Here is a 17,316-nt window from a genome sequence, read left to right on the forward strand (position 1 = left end):
ACCCCTACAATTGCTAAGTGTCTGGTAAGCTGTGACCACTGCTCATCATGATGTTGTTTCCTGCCAGACCTAGACAGTGACCTGGACACTTTCTGTGTTGTGTATTTGTAGTGGCAATATCTATTCAGGACGAGGCCTCAAAGGTCTTCCATGATAAAGATAATAAATATTAATAACAAGGTGTTTCCTAAAACATACAAAAAGTGCTTGCTGGACTAGGGGTGTCACAAGAATTAGTGAATACCTGTAGATGATTTTGAAAATGTAAATGCTGTGTCAATATCTGGTGCTATTCTATCATTCACTGAAAAAACTGAAATACAATTCTAAAAACATGTACAAAACTCATATTTAAATATAACTTTACATAATCTGAGTATCTGTGTTGGATGTTTAAGGCAGGTACCATTATAAGAGCCAGATTCTGACAGATTGACTACAGAAATTTTTATACAGATATCAGTGTGAACATTTGTAGGGTAAAAATGATTAGAACTTCAAAGTTCTTTGGGCACTGAATTGTTACTAGTTTCAATGGGAAGCACCAAAATAGCTTAGATGTTCCAGACCTAAGGCATTATTCAACATAAATTTAAGTCACTGAAATCTGGGGCCAGAACTCATTTGCTGATATCTCTTACTCTGCCAGAAAAAAAAAAAAAAAAAAAAAAAAAAAAAAAAAAAAAAAAAAAAAAAAAGGTAGAAACTGGCAGTTGCAAATTATATACCAATTTTGGTCTTGTGCATAAGTTACTTCCTCATGAATCCTTGTCAAAACCACAATTATTTCAAAATTGTGACGTGCCTGACTCATTGAGGGAGGGTATGGAAAACAAATTACTCATGTTAAATTTTTATTAGTGCCCATCTTTTTTCCTCACCAAAATCGCGAGACACAGCACTGTGAAGATCCTTCATGCGCTTTACAGGAAGGCCCGTAAGTAACACTTTATAGAATCATAGAATCATTAAGGTTGGAAAAGACCTCTAAGGTCACCTAGTCCAACCATCCACCTACCACCAGTATTGCCCACTTTAGGGTTCATATCAAGTAACTGTGGATACTAAACCTGGACTGAGTTAGCTCTTCTAAAGTAGAGGAACTTGCCTTAAGTTAGTTGTTATCACCTTACTGATTGAACTTTTCCTAAGGCTCTTGAAACAATCTAGCCCTAGGCTCTCCCAAAATTATGTATAGAGATTTTATATGTAGGAGAAGGGACAATGTAATGTTCCGTTACAGTGGCATTTTCTATGTTTTGCAGAGTAGTTTTTGTCAATATGCAAACTACCATTTGAGTTTCTGAAACTGTGCCCCCACTCCTGCTGGTACTTTAAATGAAGGACATCTGTGGGTCTGTTCTATCAAAACCTAAAAACATAACACTATCCACAGCAGTATTAGAAAAGTGGCTTCTTGTTCTGTGTTCTTTCCATAGCTGCCCAGTTTCTACATGTGCCCATGGCACGTTCATTGTGTCCTGTTCTGAGTACCTGTGCCTATAATGGAGACACTTAGAGGGAAGTTCATCTCACCCGACTTTGAATAGGTGTCTCTGAGCAATCCAGAGTCTTTTCATAGTAAATATAGAGCAAAAGCTCTCATAGGATGCAATTAATCTCATGCAAGGATGAACTTCTAAAACAGGTCTGAAGTATGCCCCTGGGAAGCTGCACTTTCCTCCTCATTGACGTAAAGACAGGTAGCTAAGATGTTGACATTCCAGTATAGATATCTGATATTAGATGAGATCTAACTGACTTGTAGCATCCTAAAGACTTGATAATATCTTGTGATGTCCAGAATTTTCCTGAGACAATCTTTAAAAGAAGAAAAAAAGAGATCTTGATCAGTTATTATTTTTACTTGGGTTGTTATATTTTGTTGTTGTTAATGGTGGTGGTAGTTTTTTGCATGTATGTAAATTATTGTATTTCTGTTGCTGTGTTGTCTAGTACTTTGATTTTCTATTTTTCTATTTTATATATATATATATATAATATATATATTATATATATTTTAGTCCTTGTATGCATTTATTGCGTTTTATACCATTTACTCTCCTTCCCTCTGCAGTCAAAAGCAAAGAATGTGAACACAAGCAATGACAGGGGTCTAACAAAGCCCTGGGATAGTTGCCTTAATGATGATGGATTTTTGATTGGGCTTTTATTTCTTTGCTGAATGCCCTACATTGACCAAAAGAAATAATGTGGGTCTCCCTCCAGTATTTTTGTCTCTTACTAAACTGCAGTTCACCATTGTATTTTTCCGATGTATCTAAAAAAGGGAAGTAATTCTCTTACATTTCAATGTAACTGATCCAGGCTGGGAAAGCAGGCTGCTGAAACAGCCAAAAAAGGAAATATTTGTTTTTATATTCTTATTGTGTGCTTTCTCTTCCTTAATTCTTGTATAAAATCCAAATCGGATTTATGAGGCAAAGATCACCGTGTAGCTGAAGCTTTACCATCAGCAGGATATGTTTCCCATTTCACCTAGTGGCTCTTTGGGTTCATGATCAGACTTGTAATTTTCATGAAGGTCAGTGCATGGTGCGGCGCACTGGGCCTGCCATGTGTCCATGCTCCTCCTGAGCTCTGCTCAAGTAATGGGCTGCCCAGCAAAAAGTTCATCAGACTCCATGCGAGGGTGCAAAAATGGTGTCATCAGTCCTAACTCAATGTGACCTGTGGTCCCCAGGGTTTGTCCAAGTTAGGTCTGTGTCAAAACAGGAAGAAGGCTTAAAGATGTGACTCTGTTTGTCATGCTTTGCCAAATCAGCTGCATCCCTACTGTCTACCTTCACTTATAATTTGTATCAACCATCCAAGATGCTTCATGAAAGCTAATAAATTCATAAATACCATTCTTCTTCTTTTTTTTTTTAATTAGTAAATCCAATCTTAGTAAATCCCATCTCAAAATAGTAAATCCCATTTTTTTTTTCCTTTAAATTACTAAATCCCATCTATACATTTTTAGGAGAAAGACACTTCTTCTATTATATTAAAAATTGGATAAGGGTTTGCATTGGTGGATAATCCATATACTGGAGATTTACATCCAGTAATCACCTCTAATCAAGCAGAAGAGAGAGTTTCAGAAACACTCCCTGCAAATATGAGGATTGCTTATGTAACTGTAGCAAGCAATAGGCAGCGCAAGGGGCTAGGGCAGAACCAAACTCGCAGTGAAGATGGCCGTACTGCTTGGACAATGATGATGGAGAAGTACCCATAGCAGGCAGGGAAACAAATCATACATGGTGTGAACAAGTGCTGTATGAAAATGACACAGCTCTAACAGAAAGCTTATGGGTGAGCTGGAAATACATTTTCTAGGGACTCTCAATGCTATGCACTTATCTTCCACTTACTTAAAAACTGTAGCCTGTATCTGAAATATAGTAAGTATGATCTTAAAAACTCTTTAAAATTTCCCTCTTTAATTTTAAAATGAAAATAGAAAAAACATCTCTTAATTATATTGCATTAATCTCAGTACGTTACAAACCTTAAGAAGTATGGACCAAACTCCTTGCTGGAAAGAATTTGTTCTGATAATTACTCCTGCCAGCATGCCATATGGTAGATGAACATCATGCTTCCAGATCTGAGTAAGCATTTCCTAGAAAGGGAAACTAAGGCTCGGAGAGGTTTCCCATGGGCCCTACAGAAAAATCAGATTCAAAGGCAGAGCTAGGGCTCAAGAGTTTCCAGCTCCCCTCTGTGGTGTACATCACAAGAAACTATGGTGGAAAGACACTGACACTTAAGAGCAAGAAACTGCTTTCCAAGACTAGTTCTTTCCTTATGCTACATTAATAATGGTAGCAGCTGCCACATTAGTACATGTTATGGGACAGAGGAAAAAGTGCTTTGCTTCAGACTGCAATGGAATTTTTTCTTTCTTGTCACTCTCCTGCTGGAATTTGTATCTACACCTAGCAGCTTCCGGAGAGCTTTTGTGAGTTATGTTTTCAAAAGGAATCATTCCAGAAGGCTCTCAAAGTTTATTCTTTCTTTAAGCACTGAATTAGCCTCTTTAGCTGAGCAAAAGATTTTATTTCTAACTGTGAGCCAGGATGTTATTTCCCCTTCCAAAGCACTCACAGCTGTTTAAGTGCATGCTGATATAAGAATTTTTGGTCTCCACAATTTTTTAGGCCTCCAATTTTCATCCTCTGTGTTCTTCTGTGCTCAGTATCTACTTCTGTTGCTGATGTCTTAGGGGGGGAAACAGAGGTACCAGAAAAGCCAGGAGATGTGCGCTGAGAGTCAGGACTCTGAACCTGTAGTTACTGAGCTCAGGAATTGGCTCTGCAGGGGTCAGGAAAATTTCCAACCTTCAGTGATCATGCAGAGGCACTTGAGCATCTAGCTCCAAAAATCAGTGGCTCCTTATGATGCTTTTTCTGCATTAAAACTTTGGGTTCAGGCAGGTTAGGGACAAACCTGCCACGTGTTTGCTGTGTAGTGCAGTCATCCCTTATGCAAGTGTGTAACAGCACTAAATCTGTCTAGTAAAGGAGGTTTTTTGAATATTTTCAAATTCTATCCATCTTTTGCAAGTCTCCAGCTTCCTGGTCGAGCAGTATGGCTTTTGTTAATTCTGCAGCTTTGTTCTCAGCTCTTTTTTGTCAGTTCTTAGAAGCAGTCATGCCAAACTCCATCACAATTTGCAGCCTATTTACCATATGCTTATAAACATTGACAGGAATAAACAATAACCATACATACAAACACACAAGACCATGAAGAAACTATGCTTGAGAACAGCTGTGAAATCAATGCTGCAAAACAAAACTCAAAATGTGTGATTTTCTCACACAGAAGTCTTTGCATAACGTTATGTAAATGCCAGGGTTTTTGAGTTGATTTTTAAGACCTGTTAAATTAAGAACAGAACTCCAGGTCTATTCACTGTCTAGGGTTACTTTCCTTTGACCTACAAGAAGCTGCAGCAGCAGGCAGCGTTTGAGGATCCTGCAAAGTCGTAGTCCAGTGTCTTGTGTGCTACCTCTCCTTACCATGTTACCTGCACCACTTTCCCAAAGACGTGGTGACTTCTACCTACAGCTGCCTGAGTACTTTGTGGACATTAATTAAACTAATTTGTCTCCTGTGAAGGAGCTGCTAATTGCTGTTATTTACAGCCAAAGCCCTGGAAGGAAGCAATTTCCTCAGCCTTCCCAAGCAGTGGCAGTGCCAGGGAATGAGCCCACTCTACTGCTGCCCACCTTCAATCCCTGCAGAAGCTATTAAGCACCAAAACCCCCACACAGCATCTTCCAGGATAGCCCTCAGCACTAAGGAGGATCTGCCTGGTCCAGTCACTCTCCACTCCTGTCGCATGCAGATCTGACAATAACAACAAAACAAAACAAATAAATAACAATAAAGAGAGGAAGGGGGAAATGGTACAGCGAATGCTAGCACAATTCATGAAGTCAAATGCCAGGAAAACACAGTATGTGTATTAAATAATAGTTTAGTTCCTGGCTACCTGCTGTGTTCAAGCTAAACAAAAGACAAAGTAATAGCTTCAGGATGTATTTGCGAAGACAACTGTTCCTTATTACAGGGCAAAATTGCAACAGTTTATTTTATTTAATTAGTATTTTATTTGTTCTAGTATGTTAGAAGGCTAATATGCATACAAATTAGTCTAGCTTCTTTGGAAAGAAAAATTGCCCTATAAATATATTGTAAAAGAAGAAGGAAAGATGCGAGCATGGGGCAAATACTGTCTCCAATCAAACTGAATTAATTTCCAGTATGGGCATGCTGGTAGGCAGGGAAAAAAGTGACAAGAACGAGCAATTAGAGTTAACCATGTATATGGGTCAATTCGTAGCTGTGCTATCCCAGGAGAGACCCAATGAAGGAATGATGCCTCTGAGACACTTTTTTCCCTCTGTACTGACCTACCTCCAGATGAAGGAGAACTTCATTCCCTGTCCCTGGGCAGCATTCATATGCTGCTCCCCCCATTTCGCTGCTCCCCAAAGGTCCAAGCCACACTGCCCTGCATGGGGTTTTATGGGGAGACTCTCCTATGAGGAGTTTCCACGCTCCCCTTTCTGCCTTTCTGGTACCGCTGTAAAGCAAAGCAAGCATCTGAGGGGAAGCACTGAGGGCTGAGGTAGGCTAGGTAACCTAAAATGACAAAAACACATTGAAAAGATAGAATAACTTTTATAATCACCTCTTACATATATATATACATGGCACTGAGGACTAAGATTTGGGACTCGCGGGGCAGTTCAGACCCCACGTGTCAGACCTGCATTTTTTGTAACTTGAAGCAGTCAGTCAGTTAAATGCATGTTATTGTCTATAGAGTCACCCTGTAACTAACAATATTTTTGTATTCCTTTCTTTCCAGTTTTGGCCACTACAGTGTCAGGCGCTACCAGAAGGAGATGCGAGCACTTGTCTCAACAGCCCAGAATGTCTGGAGAGTTTTTGTATCAGAAAGGAAGCCAGGCTGGAAGTATCTGATGCAGCTTTTTGCTGTTTGCTCTGCAGTTGGCTTCCTTTCAAGCCTTCTCTTCTTCCTTGGCATCCGCTTCTCCCTGGCTCAACAGCCTCTGGGTCCCTTACTGATTTCTGGCCTCATCTGGATCTCACTTTCTGTCGCGCTCTGCTGTTTCAAGCACCTGCGCTGCTTCAGCGCCCTGTTCCTTCTCTCCTGTGGGCTGCGAGAAGGAAGAAACGCCCTTATTACTGCTGGTACAGGTGTCGTGGTGGCTGGCAATATCCAAAATATTTTTCACAACCTGAAGGTTCTGGCAGACAGTATAACCTGCCATTTAGAGTTTGAGCAATTTGACTTGATAAAATATTATGTTGAGGCAATAAAATGGATTTATGAGGAGGCCAAGCGTTCCACTGAACTGCCTGAAGATATACTGTTGCTAAATCATGAGTTTACATCATCTTATTCAATTTTAGATGATGCATTGAAACAAGAGCTAAATGACACAAAACAAGAAATCCAAAGAGTTGCTAACCAGATATCTTTTATGCTGACTATATTGCCCTATATAGGCCAGAAAGTATTGCCTATAGTAGGGATTTTTCTAGTTTCTTTTGGAACTGCCCTTTTTATCAAAAAATTTGTGGGCTCTCATGGTGTCAAGTTTAAGAATACTTATATCACAAAACAGTTCATTGCATTTGATGAGCTTCAAAAGCAACAGCAAAGACCAGGCCTTCTGCCACTTAGCAAAAAAGAAAGAAAAGATTATGTGATAATTCCATCTTTCTGCCTCACAAGGAAGGAGAGAAAACACATACAGTATTTTTTTCTCCCTGTAATTGTTCATCTTTGCATCTGGCTTCTGTTTGCTGCAGTAGATTATTTGTTTTATTGGCTAATTATTTCTGTGAATAAACATCTCCAAGAATTACCAGATCTGGAGATTCAGCTCAGCCTCTTTCAGCAAGTAAGTACTTATCAGTACTTTGTATTTCTCAGTTTAGCTTGGTGTTGAAAATTTCTCCTTCATTTTCAGCAGCTGCAGAAGCAAAAGCAGAGCCAAAGAACTGTCATTTCTTCCATGACACTGTAATTCATAATTTGTTTCAAAAAGGGCCATTGCCTTTATAGATATGTGTATTGTATATAACCAGACAAATCTCTGCACTCTTGAAATTGTCGTCATATTTCTAGAGAACGGTTAAAATGGGAAGAATGGATTTAATATTTATATACGTGTGGAGAAGACCAGAAACATAAAATTGGAAGCTTGCAATGCAGATATTTGTGACGTACCACTTTTAAAGTCAAAATACCACTGTAGCACTGGTGTAAGAGATGCCTGCCTTTCCTTAGCTAAGCAATGAGAAGAGATCATCATTTCAGAAGGCATGGCTGCATACACACAAAATAATAACATATTGCCAAATCTGAAGATTTCTCTAGCAGGAACAGCAGTGGCACAGAGAACCATAATTAGGTTGGAAGGGACATCTGGAGGCCATGTAGACCAACCTCCTGCTCAAAACAGGGCCAGTCTCAGAGTCAGATCAGATTGCTCAGGATCTTGTCTGGTCCAGCTCTGAATACCTCCAGCAGGAAATTCCAGCACTGGAGTGGGTGACGTGTGTGATGCTGTGTGGGCACAGGAAAGCTGCCCCCTTTGAGAGCTTGAAAGTTCAGGTTTAAAGCATTTCCCAAAGGCATATACGTAATACAATGTGATATATATTTTTGTTCTATCAATCTTTTCTTACGTAACATTTTACTACCTCCTCTTAGACCTCATAATAACAAGGATTCATTCTCATTTCTCCCCATCCCCCCAAAATTCATCTGCCAAAAGCAGATCCAGAAAGTAAGATTCCTAAGGTTCTAAATGAAATAAGGGCATTGTTCAAAATTACAAGTTAGCAGAACAGGCCATTGGCAGAGAGAGTCTCTTCCTCACTTTTGTGTATGTGATATTTTGTGTCCCTGAGCTGGCTTCCTCATACAGACCACTTTTTCTATGACACACAGCTAAACCGTTCCAGGCTTTGCTTTCTGTGTTGTGGCAGACTGTTGGTCCTGGTGTGTTCATCTGGTTGGGACTGAACCATGAAGCAGAAGGAAGCTCGAGACATGGGAGCACTTCAGGCAAATGTGACCTGCTGAAATGAGCTGAAATGAAGTCAGGTCTTCGGCCAGGTTCTGGCATAACTCAGACATTGATATTTTTATGACATATCAAAATATCAAACATTCCCATGGGATAAAATTTAAATTATTGAACAATTCTACATTAATAAATAGTGGAGAAATTCAGAATCTGTATGGCAGACATAAGACAAGAGTTCCCAGGTTGTGACAGTGGAAAAACACTTGCTTCCTAAAGGGCAGAGATTGCCATCTTCTAATTGATACCCAGACTTTAAAGAAAGTAGGTTCAAAACCATTGGATTGACTGTACCTCTTTGATCAGCATGTGTAGGTCAGACCCAACCTGAAGAGGTCAGATGACCATGCAAAGCAGAAAAGCTCACATCACTTCCTCAATCAGTCTAATGTGAGATATATTGTAAGGGCAGATTGCTATGCATGCCAAGGGGGCTTTATCCTTCATACAAACCCTGCTGCTACACAGCAGCTGTGCTCTAGCATCACCAAACCAGATGTGGGAAATGGTCCTGATCTCCTGGGATATGTTCCTTGAGAGAAGAAGGGTCCAGGAGAGCTCACTGATATTCAAAATTCACCTCCTCCAAGCTCAAGAAAGGCCCATCCTGACAAGCAGGTAATCAAGCTCCTGACAAAACTCTAATGCATAAAAGAAGCATAGAGGATGTGGAAACAGGGGCAGGGGACCCAAGCGTAATACAGAGATACTGTCTGATTGTGCAGGGATGGGGTCAGGAAAGCCAAAGCTCACCTGAAACTGGAAGAGGTAAGGCAGGTGAAGGGCAGCATGAAGGATTTATGGGTCTACCAGCAGTGAAAGAAAGCGTAGGGGAAATGTGGTCCCACCACTAAGTGCAGTAGGGATCCTGGTAACAAAGGGCATGGGAAAGGCCAAGGTACTTAATGCCTTCCTCAGCTCTGCCTTTAGTAGGAGGACCTTCACCAGTCCCAGGCCTCTGAGACCAGAGGGAAGTCTGGAGCAGCAAAGAACAGTGTATTATGCATTTAGTAAGGTTTTCAACATTGTCTTTCACAACATCCTCACTGACAAACTGATGAAGCATGCTGTAGATAAGTGGATAGTGAGTCAGGTGGACTGAAAACTGGCTGAACTTCTGGGCTCAAGTTTCCAGTTAATGGTACAAAGTCACCGGTGGTGTTCCCCAGAGGGTGATACTGGGACCTATACTGTTAAACCTCTTCATTAATGACCTTAATGGAGGGACAAAGCATAGTCACAGATATCTGCAGATAATATTAAACTCAGAGGAATGGTTCTGCTGCCACTTCTGGAAAGGCTAGAAAAATGGGCCAACAGGGACCTCACAAAATTCAGCAAAGGCAAATGCCATGTCTTGTATTCCTTGGGGAAGGAACAACCCCATGCACTAATACATACTGAGGGCCAACTGGCTGGGAAGTAGCTTTGCAGAAAATGTCCCTGGGTGTCCTAGTGGGCACCAAGTTGACCACAAGCTCATAATGTGCCCCTGTGGCAGAGAAAGGGCTATCCTGTTCTGCATTACAGAGTGCTGCCATCAGGTTGAGGGAGGTGGTCCTTTACCTCAGCTCAACCCTGGTAAAACCCCTCTGGAGTGGTGTGAACAGTTCTGGGCTCCCCAGTACAAGAGAAACATGCATATACTGGAGTGATTTAAGAGTCATGAAGATGATTAAAGGACTGGAGCATCTGTGATACGAGGACAGGCCAAGAGAGAGGGGTCTCCTCAGCCTGCAGAAGAGGAGGCTCAGGGGCAACTTATCCATGTGTGTAAATACTTAATGGAGTTTGAGTGTAAAGAAGAGGGAGCTAGGCTTTTCTCAGTGGTGCCCAGTGAAAGAACAAGAAGCAATGTGCACAAATTAAAGGAAATTCCATTTCAAAGTAAGAATAAACCTTTTTATTGTGCAGGTGATCAGACACTTGACCAGATTGAGAGAGGTTGTAGAGTCTCCATCCCTGGAGGTATTCAAACAACTGAATAGACCCTTAAGCAGCTTACTGTAGCCTCAGCTATCTTCTGTGTATTCTGTATGTGTTTTTGCCCGTGTTTCTGTCCTTACCTGGAGGACAGTCCATTATCATGAAAAGCCTTGAGTGTGATCCCAGTCAGGGCTAAGAAGGAACTGAGTCCCACCACTCATTGATGTAGGGTTGGATCCTGACCCTGCCGGGCTGATTCATGAGTTCTGTACCATGAATTTGCTTTATGTGCAGTGTTCACTCATGGGGAGAACTGCTTGACTGTCTCCAAACCCAGAAAATTATGCCATCATCAGATAGTTTCTAGTTCCCCATTGAAAGCTAGTCACATTGAAAAATAAAATTTAATCTTCACAGATTTGTTATAACAAGCCTCAGGGTTACTGATATCAGAGGAAGAGCCTAAAAAGCTGCCTGGGTGAGCAGGACAGACTCAGCAGTGTCCTGAGATATTTATTATAGGTATGAAGAGTTAAGATCTGCATGTATTTGTACTCTGCTTCATATTGAGTTCCTAATGCAGTTTTTCTTTGCTTATACATTGGTTTAGTTAAGGAATGCAAAGGAATGAGATAGATTGGAACGAGACATGGCCTATTTCCCTTTACTTTTCCACCAGAAACACATGGGCGGCATACTTTTGGGTCCTGGTTTATCTAACAATTTCCTAACAAAAGTAAATGGCCTCTCTGAGGTGGTTAGAGAAGCCACAGGGAAGAGCTATGTATCCCCCAGATATGGTCAGAGAAGAGGGCTGGATGACTCAGGGTTCCTACTCACTGAGCAGAAAGCCACCTGCCAGTATGAAATACTGGTCCCAGCAGCAATATTTAGTCCCTGTCATTCAGCATTTCAGTCTATAAGCAGTGCAAGACATCAGCTCTTCTGAGCAAAGGCACCTAATAGCACATGAGAGGTGGCTTTGTGTGATAACCTTGTAGTCAGAGCACCTATGTAGGTGGATGTAGAAGGACTGCTGATCAAACACTGAGCCACAACCAAGGGAATGAACATGCTCTATGCTGCTGTTTTACTCGGAAGGAGCAAAGGAAGAAGGAATGACCCTCTAACAGAGGATCTGAGCAGATTCATGAGTGGGAATGTATTCACAGAACCGTAGAATCACAGAATGGTTTGAGTTGGAAGGGACCTTAAAGATATAGTTCCAACCCCCTGCCATGGGCAGGGACACTTTCCACTAGACCAGATTGCTCAAATATTAATATAAAATACAAAAATACAAAATAAAAACCACAAAATATTAAGCCACTACAACCAGATAAGCTTCTTTTCTTATTTTCTGCCGGATTCACTTAGAAGGTAAGTTCTTAACAGTCCAAACAATGTGCCAAGAAAAATGGTGAAAGTGCAGTCTGAAACATTTTAAAAATAGCTAATATATTGTTATGAGCAGTCCTTCATAGACAATGGATGTACTAAGCAATTAATGGTCCTTTGGAAATCTGAATATCCAATAGGAGAAATATGAAAAAAGGAGGGAACCTGTACTATAATCAACTCTCTTTTTTACCTTTTCTTGTGCAGAGGAATGAGAACAACTTCATCATTGGGGTGAGAGAGTTTATTGTAAAGAACGATCCTTTCAAGATCTCCTTGTTTAAGCACAACTGCATCCCTCAACCAGAGCTCTATCTTTCCACGACATGGATCCAGCTTGGAATCATCATCTTCTTCTTAATATTTTCTGGGTTATTCTCTGGCCTCCTGACCCAATTTAAAATACTTGTGTCAACCTCGTTCTATCCTGATGCTGAGATAAAACGGATACATTATTTGCATGCAAAATTACTCAAGAAAAGAGCAAAGCTACAACAGAAAACTGCGAAGAATGCGTTTGCTAAAACGGTAAGCCATCAGCATGAGGGAAAAAAAGTCTCCCTTGCTCAGTATTATAGCCAGATTCATATACAGGAAGTACTTAAACACTTCTTAACTTCAATTACGTGCTAATAGACTTTCCCCAGTGCTTGCCTGCAGAGGCCAGAGGCCAGAGACGGTTTGCCTATCTGTAAGCTTATATCACATGGTTGTTTGTTTCTGCCCTTCAACACACATGCATCAGACACAAAATGGATGCACCCAAATGGCCATGTGCTGGCAAGAAAATACTCCTCAGACTTAGAGCTCTCCAGAGGAGAAACTTGGTTTTCATGAATGTATGATAAGCACCTCCAGCACAAAAAGTGTTCCTACAGTCTGGTCAGGAAACGTAAGGCATTTGAGAGAAGCCCCTTAATGTTGAGAAAGTTGCTGTTATTTAGCAAAATGGAAGGTAATATATAATATTTTGCCTGCAAAAACATTCACCCCGTACATATATGTACATATGCAGTAATGGAAATATAAATACACATGCATATATTTATGGTAAATTCAGGCAAACACCTGCAGACACATACATTTTTTTCTTTTATTTGTTTTTAATAGATTTCAATACTGACTGTACAGGATGCTAGCGTCTGGGTGATCTCTAACCCAGTAATACTATGTCTTAGCGTTGTACTTCCGTCTTTTCAGGTCAACTTTTGGTTTCCAATACTCAAGGCAAGAGAGGTTGTGAGGAAGAAAGAAATGACTGTGGTACATGACAATGTGGTGTGAAAGAGACAAAGTGAATCTTTCGATAAAGCTGAGACGCTGGAGCTCCACAGGTTCCTGTGCATTGCATCCATCATTCTTGAAAGTATTTTCCTGAAGTATTTCAATCTTAAAGCATAAAAATAGGATCACAGGCTAATGGTCAGCAGTGTTTTGGAAAACTTTGGAAAAGAAGCCACAGGAGATAGTGTACTCTCCACCACAGAGAGCTCTGGGTTGCATTAATAGCCATTTTTCAGCTTGGGATCTGCATTGTCTGGTTCTTTAGATAGCCATGGAGGGTTTGTGTTTTTGTGCAGACGGAATTGGAAGCTTGGAACTTCTAGGACTACAGAACAAACCTCTTTTGTTTGAGCTAACAGAGAACATGATGGAAGCAGCAGGTTTGTCTTCACACTTGCCAGACACTGAAAATGGAAGACAAAGCAGAGGCTGTCCACTTGCTTTTGGGCTGGCCAAGAACTTCACCTAGTGGACTTATATGCTTCTTTCCCATCCCTGGCTTTATACACTTGTTCCAGACACTGTGGCTGTCTCTTCCACAAGGCCAATGCTCTATGCCCTGTCAGTCTCCTACCTCAGCTGAACTCTCCCCCCTGCCTCAGCTCCCCCATTTAATTTTTCCTATTTTTCTCTCAGAAGTTTCTAACCCTAGTCTCCCCCTCTGACTTCCGCACTTGGTCTTAGTCTCCAACTTTCACATGCTGGTAGACTGTAGCACTAGTGCAGATTGTCCCATATCTTTGATCATAATGAGAGAGGCAATGTGTCATGGGCAGAAGCAAGAAAGCTCATAAGGGCGAGAATACAAAGGAATCAGGTGCAGTGGGTGCAAACAAGCTTGTTTTGAGGTGTAAGGACATACAAGCAGAGATGAGCAATGCTTTGAATTTTGCAGTCTGAAGGAATTTGCAGAAGTGACAAAAACTGGCTTAGTAATGGTGCTAAAGGCACCATTGATTTCAGAGAAATAAAACTGAGCCAATACTAAGTCCTTTGCCTTTTAAACTAACATTGTTGATGTAACCTTCCTATAGCATAAAAATGGAAAATCATAAAGGCATAGGAATAGTTTACTGAAACGGTACCAGAGTTTTAATGTAAAACTAAAACTCCCCCCAAGATACAGCGTATTCTTGATTTTCAGCCACTGCCAACTTCCTTCTTTAGGTTGCATAAGATTAGCAAACTCTGTTCCTCTGTAATAAGTGCATGGTGCCAAGACAGCCATTGATAGACACTTCTATTGTCTGAATGAATAAAGACTTTAAAACTTTCTAGCAGCAAGTGTCAGAAGTTATTTTCCGCATGAAAAACTGAAAAACACAAAGTCTGGAGCAAGGAAGACTCACTGTCAGTGGAAGATGACCACGTGAGAGAGCACTTAAACAAACTGGACACGCTTAAGTCCATAGGACCCACTAGGATGCACCCATGGGTGTTGAGGGAGCTGGCTGGTGTCATTGTGAGGCCACTCTCAGTTATCTTTGAAAGGTTGTGGTGACCTGCAAGAAGTACTGGAAGAAAGCAAGTCTTCAAGAAGGGCAAGTAGAATATCTGTGAAATAACTGGTTGTTCAGCCTCACCTCATCCCCTAGGAATGTGTTGGAGCCGCTTCCCCTGGAAGCTGTTTCTAAATATAATGGTGAGGAAGATGACTGGGACATCACCTAAACGTAATAAAAATAATTTTACTTTCAGAGTGGTCAAACACTGTACAGCATGTCCAGAAAGGTTATGGAATCTCCATCCTTGGAGATAGTCAGAACACAACTGGAATGGCCCTAAGCAACTCAGAGTGGTGGGGCTGGAGCGTATGATCCCCAGAGGTGGTTGCCAGCCTTAGCCACTCTCTGACTCTGTGACCATAGCAAAAACCACTGCAGAAACTTCTGTTAATTTGTGAATGTTCTGTGCCAGCACTAACACGCCATCTCACAAATATCACCATTACACTCATAATGGAGTTAGGCACTGGAGTGGCCTAATGTACTCTTTGCCTCAGCGCATATACATGTGAGTAGACACCTGTGTGCTGAAGGTGAGCTGAATGGCAGGCAAAGGAGATAGGTTTGCTCTTCGCCATCTCCTTAAACCTGGGGTACCAGGAAAAATGGTGTATTCCACACATTATTTTTCAATTCTAAACCAAATTTGCCTTCAGGGCCTTGAAGACATTAGGATTCATCACAGTGGTAGAACAGTTCTTGCCCTGACCTACAGCACTAAGTCTATTCCTTCAGCTGCTCTGTGGTGGAGAAGAGAGAAGGAAATACCCACTAAGCTGAGGTCCTCTAGTTGTGCAGATGAAAAGGCAGGCCTGTCTTTCCGCTGGCATTACACACTGATATGCTTCTCATTCTCTATGGGCCTTAAAAAGTATTTATTTTTTCTCCCATTTGTTTCTGTCCTGTGAGCTTGAGAAGTATGGTGTCTTGTTTATCTTCAGCTGCCTCCTCTGCATGTTGCTCAGCTATTCCCTTCAGCCTCTCTGTTTACCATAATCCTAAACCACATGATTACATTGCTCATTTTTTTTCTTAAAAAAAAAAAGGTCTACAAGTTACAATAAAAAGACAGTATTCCACCCGCAACTATTTCAGTTCCACAATTATTTCTGTTCCTCTTCTTGCCTACCCTCTCCTCACATTTCCTGCATTTTATTTTGGCTCTGTTCCCCTGTCTTTGTCATTCAGAGTCCTCTTTCCTCATTTGCCATGTTCTCTTCTGCTCCAGTAGATCATTGTTCTCCACAGATAAAAAACATAAATATATTTTTTTCTTTCTGCTGAGCAAAAGTGAACTACAGGTACTTTTGAAATTAAGGGCTTTATTTATTCATTTATAGGCTTAATGGAAAATTTTGACATCTTTCCTCTTACTGGGCATTCTCTCTAACCACCTCTCTAGGGCTTGTCAGAAATGTATCACACACCACCAGCACTCAGAAGTCCGAGGAGAAGTCTGGATTTGACTTTTGACTCATTTATCCCTCTCCTCCCCCAGCTCACAGCAGAACTCAACTTCCTTTTAAAACACCATTCACTAGTGTAGACGTTGTTTGATTTACTGTGAAAAATCCACCAATTGGATCAAATCTGGTTTGCAAAATTAATGAAGGGCTGACCTGATTGTCTTGTGAAGATAATTCAGAGAGACATGCTAGCACTCCTGACCCTCCTGATGCACAACACTGACAAGGCCATTTCTTATCAACCTCTGTGCTTATGGAACTCTCCTCATTACCACCCCATACGCCAAATTTGGCTTCCTTCGTAGCTAAGATGAAAGTGTAAATTTTGTTACAGCATTTCATGTGTGCAGCTGGGTGTGTGCTAAATCAGAGGATGCTGGGTTTACGACTGCTTTCACCCTGGTCCCTGCTCTGTCAATATTGTGGCACTGATTCACTTGGTTTTCATCATATAAGGAATAAGAAAAGAATAGTCAAACCCTTTCTTCTAGTTATGTTTTACATCGCAAAAGGGGGAAAGTGAGGATCAAAGGATCACTGTTTGCTCTTGATGGAATAAAGCCTGATAATGAGGATGCTACTGTCGACTTAATGACCGCAGACCTCAAAATATGTGAATAGGCTTCATGCATGCTGCTGTACGTAAGGGTAGCTTCCTCCTCATGTCATTTCGGATACATAATACCCGCCCTGCCCTCCAGCGGCTCAGTAAAGCTACGCCCCAGTATTTTTGCTGCTGTCTGCTGCTGGTGTTTCAGGCAGGAGCGAGACGTGCTGCAGGTGCAGGTGCTTGTGCCGCAGGCGTGAGCTCTTCCAGCCATGCAAGGACAGACAGCAGAGAAGCAGGTAATAAACCCATGCTGGCCATAGGAGGATTTCTGGAAAATTGTGGGGGTGAAAACAATGTCAGCTGTGCCAGGATCAGATCTCCTTAAGTGCTATTTCCACCCTGAGAATCATTACTAGAGAGAACGGGGTACTGAAGATCCCAGATTTCTGGCTGGCTGGGGAGAGTGACAATATATATATATATATATATATATATATATATATACACGTATACATACATTTATATATATTTTTTCCCATTAC

The 17,316-nt window shown here is 41.2% G+C and overlaps 1 protein-coding gene across 1 annotated transcript; it reads left to right on the forward strand.

The window, feature by feature from the left end:
- Positions 1 to 796: 796 nt before the first annotated feature.
- Positions 797 to 14,527, forward strand: LOC121064726 (dendrocyte expressed seven transmembrane protein). The gene is made up of 4 exons (XM_040546679.1): positions 797 to 937; positions 6,392 to 7,454; positions 12,177 to 12,497; positions 13,170 to 14,527. The coding sequence occupies exons 2-4, from the start codon at positions 6,429 to 6,431 to the stop codon at positions 13,251 to 13,253; spliced, it is 1,431 nt and encodes a 476-aa protein (XP_040402613.1). The 5' UTR covers positions 797 to 937; positions 6,392 to 6,428; the 3' UTR covers positions 13,254 to 14,527.
- Positions 14,528 to 17,316: the final 2,789 nt, after the last annotated feature.

Source organism: Cygnus olor, chromosome 2 (genome assembly GCF_009769625.2).
Source record: "Cygnus olor isolate bCygOlo1 chromosome 2, bCygOlo1.pri.v2, whole genome shotgun sequence".
Taxonomy (NCBI): Eukaryota; Metazoa; Chordata; class Aves; order Anseriformes; family Anatidae; genus Cygnus; species Cygnus olor.

Bases quoted from the DNA above. Each gene is read 5' to 3' on its own strand.
- LOC121064726 (XM_040546679.1), top strand. From the start codon at position 6,429: ATGCGAGCACTTGTCTCAACAGCCCAGAATGTCTGGAGAGTTTTTGTA. The intron at 7,455-12,176 runs GTAAGTACTTAT...TTTCTTGTGCAG, and splicing joins AGCTCAGCCTCTTTCAGCAA to AGGAATGAGAACAACTTCAT. The intron at 12,498-13,169 runs GTAAGCCATCAG...CCGTCTTTTCAG, and splicing joins AGAATGCGTTTGCTAAAACG to GTCAACTTTTGGTTTCCAAT.